At 48.9% G+C, this 17,410-nt stretch overlaps 1 protein-coding gene across 2 annotated transcripts in view; it reads left to right on the top strand.

The window, feature by feature from the left end:
* Positions 1-16,928, top strand: part of DOCK1 (dedicator of cytokinesis 1) — a 395,003-nt gene extending 378,075 nt beyond the window's left edge. For both annotated transcript variants that reach the window (XM_029059688.1, XM_029059687.1), the window contains exon 52: positions 16,537-16,928. In XM_029059688.1, the coding sequence (XP_028915521.1) occupies positions 16,537-16,638 (102 nt within the window). In that variant the 3' untranslated portion in view covers positions 16,639-16,928. The remainder of the gene's footprint in view (positions 1-16,536) is intronic.
* The last annotated feature ends 482 nt before the right edge of the window (positions 16,929-17,410 follow it).

The following is a 17,410-nucleotide window of genomic DNA, read 5'->3' as shown; positions in this document are numbered from 1 at the left end:
TCAATCAATCAGTTGTATTAACCAGTGCTTACTGAAGGCAGAGCACTGTACTAAGCACCTGGAGAGAATACAACACAACAATATAGCACATACATTCCCTGCCTACGATGAACATACAGTCTATGGTCTAGTAGTGTGGCCACCTGGTAGGCAGAACAGACTGTGGTCATCTTAGAATCTTCCCCTATTCATTCATTCATTCATTCATTAAATCGTATTTACTGAGCACTTACTGTGTGCAGAGCACTGGACTAAGTGCTTGGAAAGTACATTTCAGCAACAAAGAGAGATAATCCCTGCCCACAATGGGCTCACAGTCTAGAAAGGGGAGATAGACATCAAAACAAGTAAACAGCCATCAATGGCATCAATATAAAGAAACAGAATTATAGATAGATATTCACGTCAGAAAGCCAATGCTTCCAAATGCACATCCTACCCGATTCCTTCAGAACTTATCAAAACTCTTGCCCCCTCCCTTCTCCCCTCCCTAACAGCCATCTTCAACCGTTTGATCTCCAATGGCTTCTTCCCCACTGCTTTCATACATGCCCATTTCTCCCCATCCTAAAAAAACCCTCCCTTGACCCAACGGTTCCCTCCAGTTATCACCCATCTCCCTCCTACCATTCCTCTCCAAACTCCTTTAGTAAGTTGTCTACACCAGCTGCCTCAAATTCCTCTCCTCCAATTCTCTCCTTGACCCTGCTCCGATCTGGCTTCCATCCCCTTCAGGCCACAAAATGGCCCTCTCAGAGGTCACTGATGATCTCCTTCTTTCCCAATCCAATGGCCTCTACTCCATCCTCACCCTCCTTGACCTCTCAGCTGCCTTCGACTCTGTGGACCACCCCTTTCTTTTGGAACCTCGGCTTCGCTGACTCTATCCTCCCCTGGTTCTCCTCTTACCCCTCTGAATGTTCATTCTCAGTCTCCGTCATGGGCTCCTCCCCTACCTCTCACCCCCTAACTGTGGAGGTCCTCAAGGTTTAGTTCTGGGTCCCCTAATACAACTACTCCCTTGGGAGGACTCATTCCCTCCCATGGCTTCAACTACCACTACTATGCGATGATACCCAAATATACATCTCCAGCCCTGATCCCTCTTTCCCTCTCTCTAGTCTTGCATTTCCTCCTGCCTTCAAGACATTTCTACTTGGAAGCCCTCCCGTCACCTCAAACGTAACATGTCCAAAACAGAGTGCCTTATCTTCCCACCCAAACCCTTTCCTGACTTTCTTGTTACTGTAGACAGCACCACCATCCTTCCTGTCTCACAATTCCATAACCTTGGCATTTTCCTTGACTCCTCTCTGTCATTGAATCCATATATTCAATGCATCCCTAAATCCTGTCTGTCCCACCTTCACAACGTAGCTAAAATCTGCCCTTTCCTCTCCATCCACACTGCTTCCACATTAATACAATCACTCATTCTATCCTGCATCCTTGCTGACCTCCCAACCTCCTGCCTCTCCCGTACTTCACTCTGCTGCCCAGATCATTTTTCTACAAAAACGTTCAGGACATGATGCCCTGCTCCTCAGAAGAATCCAGTTGGTGCCAATCCACCTCTGCATCAAACAAAATCACCCCACCATTGGCTTTAAAGCAGTCTGCCACTTTGCCTCCTCCTACTTCACCTTGCTTCTCTCCTTCTACAACCCAGCCCACATACTTCACTCCTCTAGCACTAACCATCTCACTGGGCCTCCATCTCACCTGTCTCACTGCCAACCCCTGGCCCACATCCTGCCTCTAGCCTGGAACGCCCTCCCTCCTCAAATCTGACAGACAATTACTCTCCCCCCTCTTCAAAGCCTTAGTGAAGGCACCTCCTCCAAGAGGCCTTTCCAGACTAAGTCCCACTTTTCCTCATCTCCCACTCCCTTCTGCATCGCCTTGACTTATTCCCTTTGCTCTCCCCCGCTCCCACCCTCACAACACTTAGGTACATATCTGTAACTGAATTGTATTTTCCAAGCACTTAGTATAGTGCTCTGCACACAGAAAGCCCTCAATAATTATGATTGAATGAATAATTTTATTTATTTCTATTAGTGTCTGTCTCCCCCCCATCTCCCCCCATCTATCATCGTGGGCCCGAAATGTGTTTGTTGATTGTTGTTTCGCACTCTCCCAAGCGCGTAGTACAATACTCAGCACACAGTAAGCGGTCAATAAATATGATTGAATGGGTGAATGAATGAATGAATGAAAGTTTAACAAAGACCTTAAAAAAATACTGTGGTAATAATAATAGTATTTTTTGAGTGCAATCTATGTGCAGAGCACTGTCCTGGGACAGTACTGGGACAAAACTACACGGATGAGCTATAGACACAGAACTTGGCCATAAGGGGTTGACAATCTAAGAATGAGGTGTGTGTGTGTATGTGTGTGTGTGTATGTTTTACAATCTAAGCATGACTATGCATGCGGGCATGCACACGCATGGTATGTGCCATTTCTTCCCTGATACCTTCATTCATTCAGTCGTATTCAATTGTATTTATTGAACGCTTACTGTGTGCAGAGCACTGTACTAAGCACTTGGAAGAGGACAATAGAACAATAAAGAGACCCATTCTCTGCCTACAGTGAGCTTACAGTCAGTAACGTGCTCAGTGGGGTCAGAACAAACTCTGTGCTTCCTGTCTGCCCGTCTGAGCCTGAGAGTTGGCCAGTGCCAGCCTGCCCCTGGCCACCAGGTAACGACGCCCAGGTTTTGCCCTTTTATTCAGTTCAATTCAGTTGTATTTATTTAGTAACTGCCATGTGCAGAGCACTGTCCTAAGCACTTGGGAGAGGACAGTAGAACAATAAACAGACACAGTCCCTGCCCACAAGGGGAGATTGGCCTTGGCAGGCGGAGTTCCCTCATTCCTTCTCCTCAGACGACTGTAATCCATCTGTCTTCTTGTGCTGGAGAGTGTTGAGCTGAGAAGGAGGAGGACAGGATGGAATCCCCATTTTAAAGTTGAGGAAACTGTGGCACAGGGAGGTTAAGTGATTTGCCCAAGGTCACACAGCAGACAGGTGGCAGAGCTGGGATTAAAACCCAGGTCCCCTGACTCCCAGACCTGTGCTTTTCCCTTGAGACCACACTGCTTCTCAGGCATTGTGATAATGTACTGAGCATCTGCTTTCTGAGCGTGAGACACTGAGCTAAGTGCTTGGGAGAGGGCAACAGGGGCACGCCACTTGTTCCCTTCCCTGACAGTGGAGATGAACAGATAAAATCTTTACTAAAAGCAGGAGGGAAAGGGCGTCCAAGGGCGGAGTGGAAGTGGGGAAAATATACTGTAAGCCCGTCCGATTAGACGTAAGCCTGTCAAAGGGCAGGGACTGTCTCTATCTGTTACCGATTTGTACATTCTAAGCGCTTAGTACAGTGCTCTGCACATAGTAAGTGCTCAATAAATACTATTGAATGAATCCTGGGATGAACTTTCTGAATAAATGAAATACAACATGGCCTAGTGGAAAGAGCACGGACGTGGGTTCTAATTCCAGCTTTGCTATTGGCTTGCTATGTGACCTTGGGCAAGTGGCTTAACTTCCCTGTGCCTTAGTTTCCTCTACTATTAAGTGGGGATTCAATACCTGTTCTCCCTCCTACTTAGACTGTGAGCCCCATGTGTGGCAGGGACTGCCTCCGAACTAGTTAGCTTGGACCTACCCCAGTGCTTAGAGCATGGCGTAGTGGATACAGCAAGGGCCTGGGAGTCATGTAAGCCCGGTGTGGGCAGGTATTGTCTCTCTTTTTTGCAGAATTGTACTTTCCAAGTGCCTATTATAGTGCTTTGCACACAGTAAGCGCTCGATAAATACAAATGAATGAATGAATGACTGACTGGGTCCTCATCCCGGTTCTGCCAGTTGTCTGCTGTGTGACCCTGGGCAAGTCACTTCACCTCTCTGGGCTTCAGTTACCTCATCTGTAAAATGGGGGTTGAGACTTTGAGCCCCAAGTGGGACAGGAGCTGTCTCCAACCCGACTTACTTGTGTCCACCCCGGCACTTAGTACAGTGCTTGGTACATAGTAAGCACTAAATACCACAATTATTATTATTATTATTAATAATTACAGTTTTTGGTACATAGTAAGTGCTTAACAAATACCAGAAAAAAAATGGCTAAAGGTAACATTGAGCACCTGGCCGAAACCACATTTTAGGAGCCGACGTTAGACCCTGGCCACTCCACCCCTTCCAAGGCATCTCACGCGGTAATTAAACTCACCGGCTGAATTCACTTCAGTGTCCAGGAACACACATGCCAAGAAACACAAAAAGGGGCAGACGCTTCCTTCAGGCCACCTCTCTGCACGCCTGCTTGGAAGCTTTGGTGTGTGTGTTCTCCAAGACAATGCCACATCACTTTATGCTTTCCCTGCTCACTGGGAAGAAAGAGATTTTTAAAGCCTTTGTCCTGCCGTCTCTCCCTGCTGAATCAGTGACTGACCCTCTCCTGAAGGGAGATTTTGGACTGACCTCCTTGGCCCAGCTGGACACAGGAGTAGAAGAAGTAGTCTGGTAATATTAGAAGTGATAGTGGTAGTACTCAGTCAGTTGGTCAGTCATATTTATTGAGTGCTTACTGTGTGCAGAACACTGGACTAAGCTCTTGTGAGACCACAGAACAACAATAAACAGACACATTCCCTGCCCACGACAGGCCTACATTCTAGGCGGGGAGACAGGCGTTAATAGAAATGAATAAATGACAGATATAAGTGGTGTGGGGCAGAAAGGGGGAATGAATAAAGGGAGCAGGTCAGGGTGACACCGAAGGGAGTGGGAGAAGAAGAAAGGAGAGCTTAGTCAGGGAAGGCTTCTTGGAAGAGATGGGCCTCCAATAAGGCATCAAGGCATGGGAGAGTAATTGCCTGTTGGATATGAGAGAGAGGGCATTTCATTCATTCAGTCATATTTATTCAGCGCTTACTGTATGCAGAGCACTGTACCAAGCACTTGGAATGTACAATTCGACAACAGAGACAATCCCTGCCCAACAACGGGCTCATAGGCCAGCGGCAGGATGAGGGTGAGAGGTGGGTGGTGAGATAGATGAGATTGAGGTACAGTGAGAAAGTTAGCATAAGAGGAGTGAAGTGTGTGGCTTGGGTTGAAGTAGGAAAATAGTGCGGTGAGGTAGGAGGACTGCTTTTTTTTCTGGTATTTGTTAAGTGCTTACTATGTATCGAACACTGTTCTAAGGTCTGGGGTAGGTACACGGTAATTAAGTAGTAGTGCTAGGAGTAGGAATAGTAGCAGTGTGGCCTAGAGGGTCGAGCACGGGCCTGGGAGTCAGAAGGACCTGGATTCTAATCTCTGCTCTGCCACTTGTCTGCTGTGGGACCTGTAATGTATTTATTTCTACTAATGTCTCTCTCCCCCTCTAGACTGTAAATGCGTTGTGAGCAGGGAAAATGTCTGCTTTTTGTTATATTGTACTCTCCCCAGGGCTTAGTACAGTGCTCTGCATACAGAAAGCACTCAATAAATATGATTGAATGAATGAATGAAAGTGACCTTGGGCAAGTCTATTCACTTCTCTCTTCCTAAGTTCCCTCAACTGTAAAACGGGGGTGAAATCTGTGAGCCCCATGGGGGACAGGGACTGTGTCCAACCTGATTCGCTTATATCTACTCCAGCTTAGTACAGTGCCTAGCATATAATAATTGTTTAGCAAATAGCACACATTATTATTATTATTATTATTTTAGTAGTAGTAGTATTAATTAAGCACTTACCATGTGCAGAGTCCTGAACTAAGCGCTGGGAAAGAATAATAGGAAGGAATTAGACAGGGTCCCTGTTTCTTAAGGGACTCATAATTCAATCAGTTCACTCAGTTCATTCAAACATATTTATTGAGTGCTTACAGTGTTTAGAGCATTGTACTAAGCACTTGGGAAAGTACAATACAGCAGTAAAGAGTGACAATCCCTGCCCACAGCGAGCTCACAGTCTAGAGGGGAGGAGACAGACATCGAGAAAATACAACTAAACAGGCATCAAGATATCAATACAAGGAAACAGACATCAGTACAAATAAATAAATGACAGATATAGACGTAAGTGCTGTGGGGTGGGGAGGGGGGAAGAGCAAAGGGAGTGAGTCAGTGTGATGTGGAAGGGAGAGGAGATGAAAACTGGGTCTTAATCTGGGAAGACCTCTTGGAGGAGATTCGCCTTCAACAGGGCTTTGAAAGGGGGCGGAGAGTGATTGTCTGGCAGATTTGAGGAGGGAGGGCGTTCCAGGCCAGAGGCAGGACGTGGGCCAGGGGTCGGCGGCTAGATAGGCGAGATGGAGACACAGTGAGAAGGTTAGCACCAGAGGAGCAAAGTGTGCGGGCTGGGTTGGAGAAGGAGAGAAGGGAGTAATCTAAGAGTTTAAGTGGGGTGAAGGGATTGGAGACAGGCACGTCAGAAATGATGAGACATTTAAACAACCCAAAAGATACACAAAATAAGATCAAAGTCTTAGAGGTGATGAAGGGGTCCAAGAGCATCGGGGAGCAGATTTTATCCCCCGCCCGGTGAGCCCAGAGCATGCTTGGAGTGGCAGGAAGAAAGGCGGCGGTTACCATGGTCTTTTCTCAGAGGGAATGGAGGGGTCCGAGAGCCCGCGGGAGCAGCTTTTATCCCTGGTCCGGCTCACACAGCTGCTGTGGGAAGGTATGAGCAGCCTGCCTCTGTCCCTCTGGGACCTGCCCTCCCCCAACCGACGCTCACCTCCACCCTCACCTAGCTGGGCAGCCCCCAAGCTCAGCACAAGTAGTGCCCGGTGGTTCCATGAGGCAGGGCTCCTTGGCTCCGGCTCCCAGCCGGGCAGGTTTCTGGATGAGCTTCCGACGAGGGGCTGAGGGGCTTCACGGGCCCTCTGGTGCCAAAATCTGGCAGAGACCCTCGGGGGTCTTGCCTCCTCGCAAGATGACGTTATGTTTGCTCGCCGCTTGCCTTGGGTGCTGGGAGAAGAGAGGGGTCAAGACCCCCTGGATCAGACTCGGACCGTCTTGGTCACACCCCACCGTTCCTTACATTGTAAACGGAAGCAGCGTGGCTCATTGGATAGAGTCCGGGCCTGGGAGTCAGAAGGTCACAGGTTCTAATCCCGGCTCTGCCACTTATCTGCTGTGTGACCTTGGGCAAGACATTTCACTTTTCTGGGCCACAGTTACTTCATCTGTAACATGGAGATTGAGACTGTGAGCCCCACATTACCCAGGGACTGTGTCCAACCCAATTTGATTGTATCCACCCAGCGCTTAGTACTGTGCCTGGCACATAGTATGCACTTAGCAAATACCGTAATTATTATTAATCATTATGTAGGACAGAGACTGAGTCCAGCCCAATTTGCTTACTCCACCCAGCACTTAGTAGATGGCCTGCCACATAGTAAGTACTTTAACAAATTTGGCATTTATTATTATTAAACGTCTGTCACAGGGAATTCTGTCCCCAAGTGGATTGATGTGGAGAGACCTGAGGAGCCTGAGGCAGGTTTGGAGGAGAAGAGAGATGGCGGCTGAGAGAATCTTCAGAAAGACCATTTGGGCAGCAGCGGGGATTGGAAATTGAAACAGGGAGAGGCCGAAGGCAGGGAGGCCAGGGAGGAAGCCTTTGAGCCATGGTAACTGGGATGACGGTTCGGCGGAAGGGAGATGTTGTTTGGGGACTTTTGCACATAGGGGTTGGAAGATCGAGAGGGAATCTGGGATTCAGGTGGGTGGACCTAGAGAAAAAAGGGCCCAGTAGCGGGTGAGGAGCTGGAGTTGGGGCGAGAATTTGGGGGGGTCGGAGGTGTGTGTGACATGACAGGTTAAAAGGTTGTGATGGGAAAGCGGTGGGGCAGAGTTGGTGAGGCTAGAGGAAAGGCTCAGAGCCTAGCTGGTGCAATCCACTGCCGATGAGCTAAATCTAACCCACTTTAGGATGACATTGTAAATTCGGTTTGTATTAATTATTCACCTCTCCCTATTATTTCTTGCCTGAGCCTGACTCACTTGCAGAAACCCCGCCGGGTGGAGGGAATGAGCTGTTGTTTAGATCTAATTTATTGAGTCCAAGTCAATTGCATTCTAAGTTCATTCATTCCACTCCAAGCACCTCGAAGCTATTTTATGATAATTGATCATTTGATTGCTAAGGGTGGTAATCAATGGGGAAGTGTCACCTTCATTGATTTAACTAAGGCTTTTCATCGCGCAAATCTCCACTTAATGCCACGGTAGCGGTTATTTCGTCGGAGAGGCTTCTGGGTAAACTTGATGGAGGGTTTTGTTTAAAAGTACTCAATAGGGCTGCACCCGTTCTCCCTCGTTTGGTTTGTTTTCGTTTTAATGGTATTCGTTAAGCGCTTACTATGTGCCAGGCCCTGTACTAAGTGCTGGTGTAGGAACAAAGTGGATCAGGTTGGACCCAGTCCACAAGTGTGGCTCAGTGGAAAGAGCCTGGGCTTCGGACTCAGAGGTCATGGGTTTGACTCCCGGCTCTGCCACTTGTCAGCTGTGTGACTGTGGGCAAGTCACTTAACTTCTCTGGGCCTCAGTTACCTCATCTGTAAAATGGGGATTAACTGTGAGCCTCACGTGGGACGACCTGATTACCCTGTATCTCCCCCAGTGCTTAGAACAGGGCTCTGCACATACTAAGCGCTTAACAAATACGAATATTATTACATGGAATTCAGTCTTAATCTCCATTGTATAGATGAGGGAACTGAGGCACAGAGAGGTAAAGTGACTTGCCCAGGATCACACAGCAGACAAGTGGAAGAGCCAGGATTAGAACCTAGGTCCTTCTGACTCCCAGGGCCATGCTCTATCCACTGGACCGTGCTGCTTTATTCACCTCGTCTTGACTTGCCTGCTTCTGGGCACAGGGGGATCAAGTCAGGGAGTGTGGATGGCTCCCTGCAAACCATCCCCACTAGCGAAGGCACAATTCCAGCTGGAGGTGGGTCACTCCTTCCCCCTCATCGCTTTCTGAGCGGGGCTCATTGTCTGGGGGCGGGAAAAGGGGCCCCCAACTCTCTTTGGGCACGGTGGACGAGAGAGTCTCTCCCAGAGACATCCATCCACACTCATGGATGCAGCCACACTGCTAACATCGGGATCTTGGATCTGAGGACGACTCTGTTCTCGAAAAGGATATGAAGGGATTGGGGTTGGAGATCTGTTCTCCCTACTACTTAGACTGTGGAACGGGGACTGTGTCCAATCTGATTAGGTTGAGTCTTCTCCAGTGTTTTGGACAGTTCTTGTCACATAGTAATGACTGTCTCCCCCTCTAGACTGTAAGCTCATTGTGGACAGGGAATGTGTCAGTTTATTGCTATATCACACTCTCCCAAGTGCTCAGTACTGTGCTGTGCACACAGTAAGTGCTCAATAAATATGATGGACTAACGGACTGTTTAACAAATACCTTAAAAAAGAAAAAAGACGCACTGAAGAAGATTTAAGTCACGCATCACTCATTCGACTTTTGGCTAAACTTACTATTGCCTCAGTCAGCCATGTTCTTTGAGCACAAAGCTCTGTACTAGTCGCTTGGGCAAGTACAGTAGAAGTCAAAGATAAAGACCTTGGCTTCAGGGAGTTTACAATCTAATGGCAGATTAGATTGGCAGATATTGGTCACCATATCAATCTAGGTAACTCTGTGCCCCATTTGCTTACATGCCAAGGATGGCAGGGGCAACACAACTGTTACTGGTCATAGAAATATGAACAAGGGCAGAGGAAATGCCATTGCCTGGAGGAGGTTCCTGGCTGATGCAGCTTGGAGACCCAGTGAGTAGTCGGGGAGGGCTTCCTTGGGAGGGGATGGGGGCTTTCAGAAGGCTTTTGAAGATGGGAAGAGCCCTGGCCTGGCTGGCTGAAACGGAGAGAGGATCCGGGAAGAGGGGGTTGGAGGTATCCAACTTGAACTTGGAAGCACAGAGTGCGAGGTACAGAGGGAAGGCTATTTTGGGAGGAACAAAGAGTGTGAGCTGGGGAGGTGTGGGGGGAAGAGAGCAGATATGCCAGTAATAATGATGATGATGGTGTTGGTTAAGCCCTTACTATGTGCCAAACACTATACTAAGTGCTGGGGTCGATACAAGATCATCGGTCAGTCAATGGTATTTACTGAGCGCTTACTGTGTGCAGAGCACTGTACTAAGTGATTGGGAGAGAACAATAGAACAGACACATTCCCTGCCCCATCAGATCCCCCATTGGGTTCACAGACTAAGTGGGAGGGAGAACGGGTAGTGAATCCTCATTTTGCAGCGGAGGGAACTGAGGCTCCACGAAGTGAAGTGTCTTGCCCAGAGTCACCCAGCGAAGTCAGGATTAGATCCCAGGTCCTCTGGCTCCTATGGCCGGGATCTGTCCGCTAGGCCCCGCTGATGGAAAAATCAGGCTGATTTTCCAGGCTCCGCCTGGGAGCCTGGGATCCCGCTCGATGCGGAAGGAGAGGGGTGTCCATTAGATGTTTTGGGGGATTGTGTAGATCGAGGATTGAGGACGATGATTTGAACCTGAGTGCGGAAGAAAGTGAAGAAGCGAGAGAACAGAGGTTGGGTTGAGAAGCAACGTGGCTCAGTGGAAAGAGCACGGACTTTGGAGTCAGAGGTCATGGGTTCAAATCCCAGCTCGGCCACTTGTCAGCTGTGTGACTTTGGGCAAGTCACTTAACTTCTTCGTGCCTCAGTTACCTCATCTGTAAAATGGGGATTAAGACTGTGAGCCCCACATGGGACAGCCTGATTCCCCTGTGTGTCTACCCCAGCACTTAGAAAAGTGCTCAGCACATAGTAAGTGCTTAACAAATGCCAACATTTGCCTTCCTCCTCTCTCGCCCCGCTCCAGTCTATTCTTCACTCCGCTGCCCGGCTCATCTTCCCGCAGAAATGATCTGGGCGTGTCACTCCCCTTCTTAAACAACTCCAGTGGTTGCCTATCGACCTCCGCTCCAAACAAAAACTCTTCACTCTAGGCTTCGAGGCTCTCCGTCACCTCGCCCCTTCCTACCTCTCCTCCCTTCTCTCTTTCCACCGCCCACCCCGCACGCTCCGCTCCTCCGCCGCCCGCCTCCTCGCCGTCCCTCGGTCTCGCCTGTCCCGCCGTCGACCCCCGGGTCGCGTCCTCCCGCGGTCCCGGAACGCCCTCCCTCCTCACCTCCGCCAAACTGATCCTCTTTCCCTCTTCAAAACCCTACTTAAAACTCACCTCCTCCGAGAGGCCTTCCCAGACCGAGCTCCTCTTCTCCCTCTACTCCCTCTGCCACCCCCCCTTTACCTCTCCGCAGCTAAACCCTCTTTTTCCCCTTTTCCCTCTGCTCCTCCACCTCTCCCTCCCCATCCCCACAGCACTGTACTCGTCCGCTCAACTGTATATATTTTCATTACCCTCTTTATTCTGTTAATGAATTGTACATCGCCTCGATTCTATTTAGTCGCCATCGGTTTTTACGAGATGTTCTTCCCCTCGACTCTATTTATCGCCATCCGTTCTCGTCTGTCCGTCTCCCCCGATTAGACCGTAAGCCCATCTAACGGCAGGGACTGTCTCTATCTGTTGCCGACTTGTTCATCCCAAGCGCTTAGTAAAGTGCTCTGCACATAGTAAGCGCTCAATAAATACTATTGAATGAATGAATGAATTATTATCATTATTATTATTATTACCAGGGATGAGCCTGAGATGACAGAAGAATCATTTATGCCCTGGGCATTTACTTCTACTGGGAATTAGTAGTTGTGAGTGGGGAATATGTCTACCAGAACAGTGCTTGGCACACAGTAAGTGCTTGGAGAAGTAGCGTGGCTAGAGAAGCAGTGTGGCTCAGTGGAAAGAGCCCAGGCTTAGGAGTCAGAGGTCACGGGTTCTAATCCTGGCTCTGCCACCTGTCAGCTGTGTGACTTTGGGCAAGTCACTTCACTTCTTGGTACCTCAGTGACCTCATCTGTAAAATGGGGATTAAGACTAAGGCTCTTAGTACAGTGCATTATACACCGTAAGCGCTCAATAAATATGATTGATAGTATCCTTCTAGACTGTAAGTTCATTGTGGGCAGGGAATGTGTCTGTTTATTGTTATACTCTCCCAAGTGCTTAATACAGTGCTTTACACATAGTAAGCGCTCAGAAACTATTCATTCATTCAATAGTATTTATTGAGCACTTACTATGTGCAGAGCACTGTACTAAGCGCTTGGAATGTACAATTCGGCAACAGATAGAGGCAATCCCTGCACAATGACAGGCTCACAGTCTAAACGGGGGAGACAAACAGCAAAGCAAAACAGAAATCCCAGAAAATCCCGATGGGACAGACAGGCCAGTCGTTTAGACCGTGAGCCCACCTTTGGGCAGGGATTGTCTCTATCTGTTGCCGAATTGTACGTTCCAAGCACTTAGTATAGTCCTCTCCACATAGTTAAGGCTCAATAAATACAATTGAATGAATAAAAGTCTTCATAAGCAAAGTAGTCAAATTGATAGATAATTGAATGTAATAATAATAATAATGGTTTTGTTAAGTGCTTACTATATGCCAAGCACTGCTCTAATGTACAGTTAGAGAAACACACACATCCAAATCCGGATGATTGATAAAAGTAAGAGCTAAGTGGTATGGATGGCTGAAGAGGTGATATAATAATAAAATAATGATATTTTCTTAAGTGCTTCCTATGTGTCAGGCTAGTTCTGGGGTAGATGCACGATAATCTGATTGGACCCAGTCCCTGTCCCATGTAGGGCTCACAGTCTCAATCCCCGTTTTACAGATGAGGGAACAGGAGAACAGTGAAGAAAAATGACTTGCCTAAGGTCACCCAGCAGACAAGTGGTGAAGCTGGGATTAGAACCCAGGTCCTTCTGACTCCCAGACCCATGCTCCATCCACTAGGTCACGCTGCTTCTCAATCAGGAAGGTTTTCCGAAGGAGGTGGCCTTTATCAGTCAATCAATCAATGGTATTTATTGAGCAGAGCACTGTACTAAGCACTTGGGAGAGTCCAACACAAGAGAGTTGGAGGAAACGTTCCCTGCCCACGAGCTTGCAGTCTAGCAGGGTTCTATAGGAGAGGTTCTGACAAGAGAGTGTTTGACATTCATCCTTTCCCGTAAACACTCAGTAAAATACTTTCAAAGCCTTCCATTTGAAATACCAACTGTTTTTCACCTTAGAATCTTTCATTTCCACATGCATTTTGCATATTAATCCACCCAGAATGTTGACAAGGTGACACTGCCGTCGCCAGGTCAATTTGCTGGAGAGTCTGAAGCAGGAGCAGATTGCATAGAGATTGCTAAGAATGTATAATGGAACTGCATAATGCCATCAGCCAGCGGGGGAGGGTTTTTTAAGCACCCGTTTTTTCTCGACCCTCTTCATTCGAGGTACGAAAAGTCTCCTGTTGTGAGGTTTAGAAACTTTTATTTTGGAATCCAACGCAGGTGTTCGCTCCGATTGGTTTTCCCTCCCCTTGGAACCGGGGTCGGGGGGATTCTTGGGTCTTTGATTCACCCCGCTCTCGCTCCGGGGCCTGCCAGAGCACCCCGATACTTGAAGGTGAGTAAAGCCTCGGTATCGTTCTCTGCCGAGCACTCGGTACAGTGCTTAGCAGTCAGTACGGTGCTTGGTGTGTGTAGAGCACTGTAGTAGTGTACAGTAAAAGACGTGGATGATTACCGTGCTTTCTGTTTAATGGGGGAGACCATTCATTCATTCAATTTTATTTATTGAGTGCTTACTGTGTGCAGAGCACTGTACTAAGCGCTTGGGGAAGTACAATCCAGCAATAAAAAGAGACAATCCCTGCCCACGAGCTCACAGTCTAGAGGCAAGTGCGGAGATTAACACAGAAAGAGGACTGAAGGAAAAGCAAAGATACAGTGGACATCACTAAGAGTGTGGAACCCTAAATGGATGATTGAACAAAAGGGGTCTCTACGACTCAGAGATCCTCTCAGGGTGGCACCTGGAGAGTTTCCAGTCCTTTACCAGTCTCAGCTACGGGAGGAAGAGTCAGCAGAGGCCTGTCCATTCCATTCCTAGCTTGGCCAGTGGCTAGCGAGCGGGAGGCCATCGGCTACAAGCCTAAACTCACCCATGCCGGGCAGCAGCGGCACGGGAGAGAGTCGAGGACGGAGACTCGCGTTTACTGTGCGGAAGGTGGCAACCGTCAACCGCTGCCAGATTTTTCCCAAGAAAAATCTATGGATCCGCTACCAGAACGATGGCAGATGGAGAGCTGGGCGTTCTGGGAGAGATGTGTCCGTGGTGTCGCTACGGGTTGGAAACGACTCGACGGCATAAGACAAGACACCTCAGAGGGAATGTTGTCTGTCAGACTACCAGTGAAACCCTAAATGCATTCATGAATGAAAGGGGCCTCGACACAGTAATTATAATGGTGGTATTTGCTAAGCGCTTATTAGGTGCCAGGCACTGTAGTAATAATAATAATAGTGTTGGTATTTGTTAAGCGCTTACTATGTGCCAAGCACTGTTCTAAGCGCTGGGTAGATACAAGGTCATTAGGTTGTCCCTCGTGGGGCTCACAGTCTTCATCCCCATTTTACAGAGGGAGTAACTGAGGCACAGAGAAGTTAAGTGACTTGCCCAAAGTCACACAGCTGATAAGTGGCAGAGCCGGGATTAAAACCCACGACCTCTGACACCCAAGCCCGGGCTCTTTCCACTGAGCCACGTTGCTTTTCCACTGTGCTGCACTGTACTGCACAATACTTCCCCAGTGCAAGGTACTAAGTGCTGGGGTGGATACAGGCAAATCAGGTTGGACACGGTCCCTGTCCCTCAATCCCCGTGTTCCAGAAGAAGGAATTGAGGCCCAGAAAAGTAAAGTGACTTGTCCAAGGTCACACAGCAGACAAGCGGCGGAGCCGGGATTAGAACCCCTGACTTTCTGACTCCCGGGCCCGTGCTTTGTCCACTCCACCAGGCAGCACTGTCTACCAGTGAATGGATGAATAAAAGGGGTCTCTACAGATCAGAGGGAATGCTGGCTGACAGGCTCCCGCCTCCAGGAGCTGGACATAGGGTGAGATAGGGGCCGGCAGATTGGCAGCGTGGCTGAGTGGACAGAGCCCGAGCCTGAGAGTCAGAAGGTCATGGGTTCTAATCCCAGCTCTGCCACTTGTCTGCTGTGTGACCTTGGCCAAGTCACTTCACTTCTCTGGGCCTCAGTTACCTCACCTGGAAAATCAGGATGGAGACCCTGAGCCCCACACGGGACAGGGACTGTGTCCACCCTGATTTGCTTGTGTCCACCCAAGCGCTTAGAATAGAGCCTGGCACACAGTAAGCGTTTAACATCCTCCCCATCGCCCAGACATCTTCCCTCTGCTCTACTCCCGTCGCTGCCCCACAGCACGTGTGTATATATGTACATTTCTATTATTCTATTTATTTTATTAATGATATGTATATATCTATACACATCAAAAAATTTTGGCTTCAAAGCAGTCCATCCTCTTGTCTCCTCCCACCTCACCTCCCTTCTCTCCTTCTCCCTCCCAGGCCACACACTCCGCTCCTCTGCTGCGCTCACCTCCTCACTGGGCCTCATTCTCTCCTGTCCCGCCGCTGACCCCTGTCCTACCAGTGACCTGGAACGCCCTCCCTCCTCACATCCCCCAAACTAACTCTCTTCCCCTCTTCAAAGCCCTACTGGGAGCTCACCTCCTCCAGGAGGCCTTCCCAGACTGAGCCCTCGCTTTCCCTCTGCTCCTCCTCCCCTCCCCATTCCCCCTCCTCCCTCCCACTGCTCTACCCCCTCCCCCTCCCCACAGCACTGGTGTATATTTGTACATATTTATTACTCTATTTTATTAATGATGTGTATATATCTATGATTCTATTTATCCATTTTGATGGTATTGATGCCTGTCTACTTGAGAAGCAGCGTGGCTTAGTGGAAAGAGCACAGGCTTGGGAGTCAGAGGTTGTGGATTCTAATCCCGGCTCCACCACTTGTCTGCTGTGTGACCTTGGGCAAGTTACTTAACTTCTCTGTGCCTCAGTTACCTCATCTGTAAAAATGGGGATTAAAAATGTGAGCCCCACGTGGGACAATCTGATTACCCTGTATCTACCCCAGCACTTAGAACAGTGCTCTGCACATAGTAAGCGCTTAACAAATACCATTATTATTATTATTATTGTTTTGTTGTCTCCCCGCTTCTAGACTGTGAGCCCATTGTTGGCTAAGGATTGTCTCTGTTGCCAAATTGTACTTTCCAAGCGCTTAGTACAGTGCTCTGCACACAGTAAGTGCTTAATAAATACGACCGAATGAATGTAATACAATTATAATTATTATTATATATTATTATTATTTGGGATGGGCAGGAAAGTCGCCTGAGGTGATTTTCAGCCTGCCCAGGCAGCAGACAAGATGGCACCAGAGAGCCGGTGGTCTGCTCCGCTCACTCCTGAGGTTCTTTCTCCACATGGGTAACAGTTTTGCTCTCTCCCCCGCCCCCATTGATGTCTTTCAGCATCACCTTCCTCCTCCACTTCCCAGCAAGACGCCACCCCCTCCTCCTCCTCCCAAGGCCACGCGCAAGCAGTCGTCGCTGGACTCTGGAATCGTGCCGTAAAATGACCCAAAACATCCCCCGGAAGCACACTGGACTAGGCAGCCCGGTCCCCTACAGATTCCCCCGTTTCCCGCGTCCTCCCGGCCGACCGCCATCCCCTCCCTGACCGGGATCCTCGACCCTAAGGTAGGCGGGTCAAAGGGACGGCCGCCCCTCGTGTCCCTCCGGCTGACCACGGCTGACATCCACGCCCACCCACCGAGATCCGCGCCCAAATCAGAAGACCTGGGTTCTGATCCCAGCTCTGCCACTTGTCTGCTGTGTGACCTTGGGCGAGTCGCTTCACTTCTCTGGGCCTCAGTGACCTCATCTGGAAAATAGAGATTATGAGTACAAGCCTCACGTGGGACAGGGACTGTGTCCGATCTGATGAACCTGGCTGTACCCCACCGCTTAGAACAGTGCTTGGCACATAATAAGCATTTAACAAGTACCATAATTGTTATCAGTATTAACTTGACCTATTCCAAAATGACCCGTGGCCAATGACCAATAGCCAACGACTGATGTACGAGGTCTCTCGGCGAGGGTGGGTTGGGTGGGGGTGGGGTCTCTCCAGGTCGTGACACCCACGGTGACCCCACTTCTTGGTGATGTTTCAAGGTCAGTCGTGTTGGTTTGGACTTGGGTGATCACTTCCTTCTTAACCTTCCCACCAGCTCCCCTTCCCACCTGTGCCTTTTGCAAAATAGGATAATTCTCCACGAGTGAATGGAAACTAATTTATAGGGGACAGGGGAGGAGCCTGAATAGAAAACCCTCATCTCCGGTA

The sequence above is a fragment of the Ornithorhynchus anatinus genome, chromosome 3, assembly GCF_004115215.2.
Source record: "Ornithorhynchus anatinus isolate Pmale09 chromosome 3, mOrnAna1.pri.v4, whole genome shotgun sequence".
Lineage (NCBI taxonomy): Eukaryota > Metazoa > Chordata > Mammalia > Monotremata > Ornithorhynchidae > Ornithorhynchus > Ornithorhynchus anatinus.
Note: the sequence above shows the minus strand (reverse complement) of the source record. Positions and strands in the feature narration are given on the sequence as shown.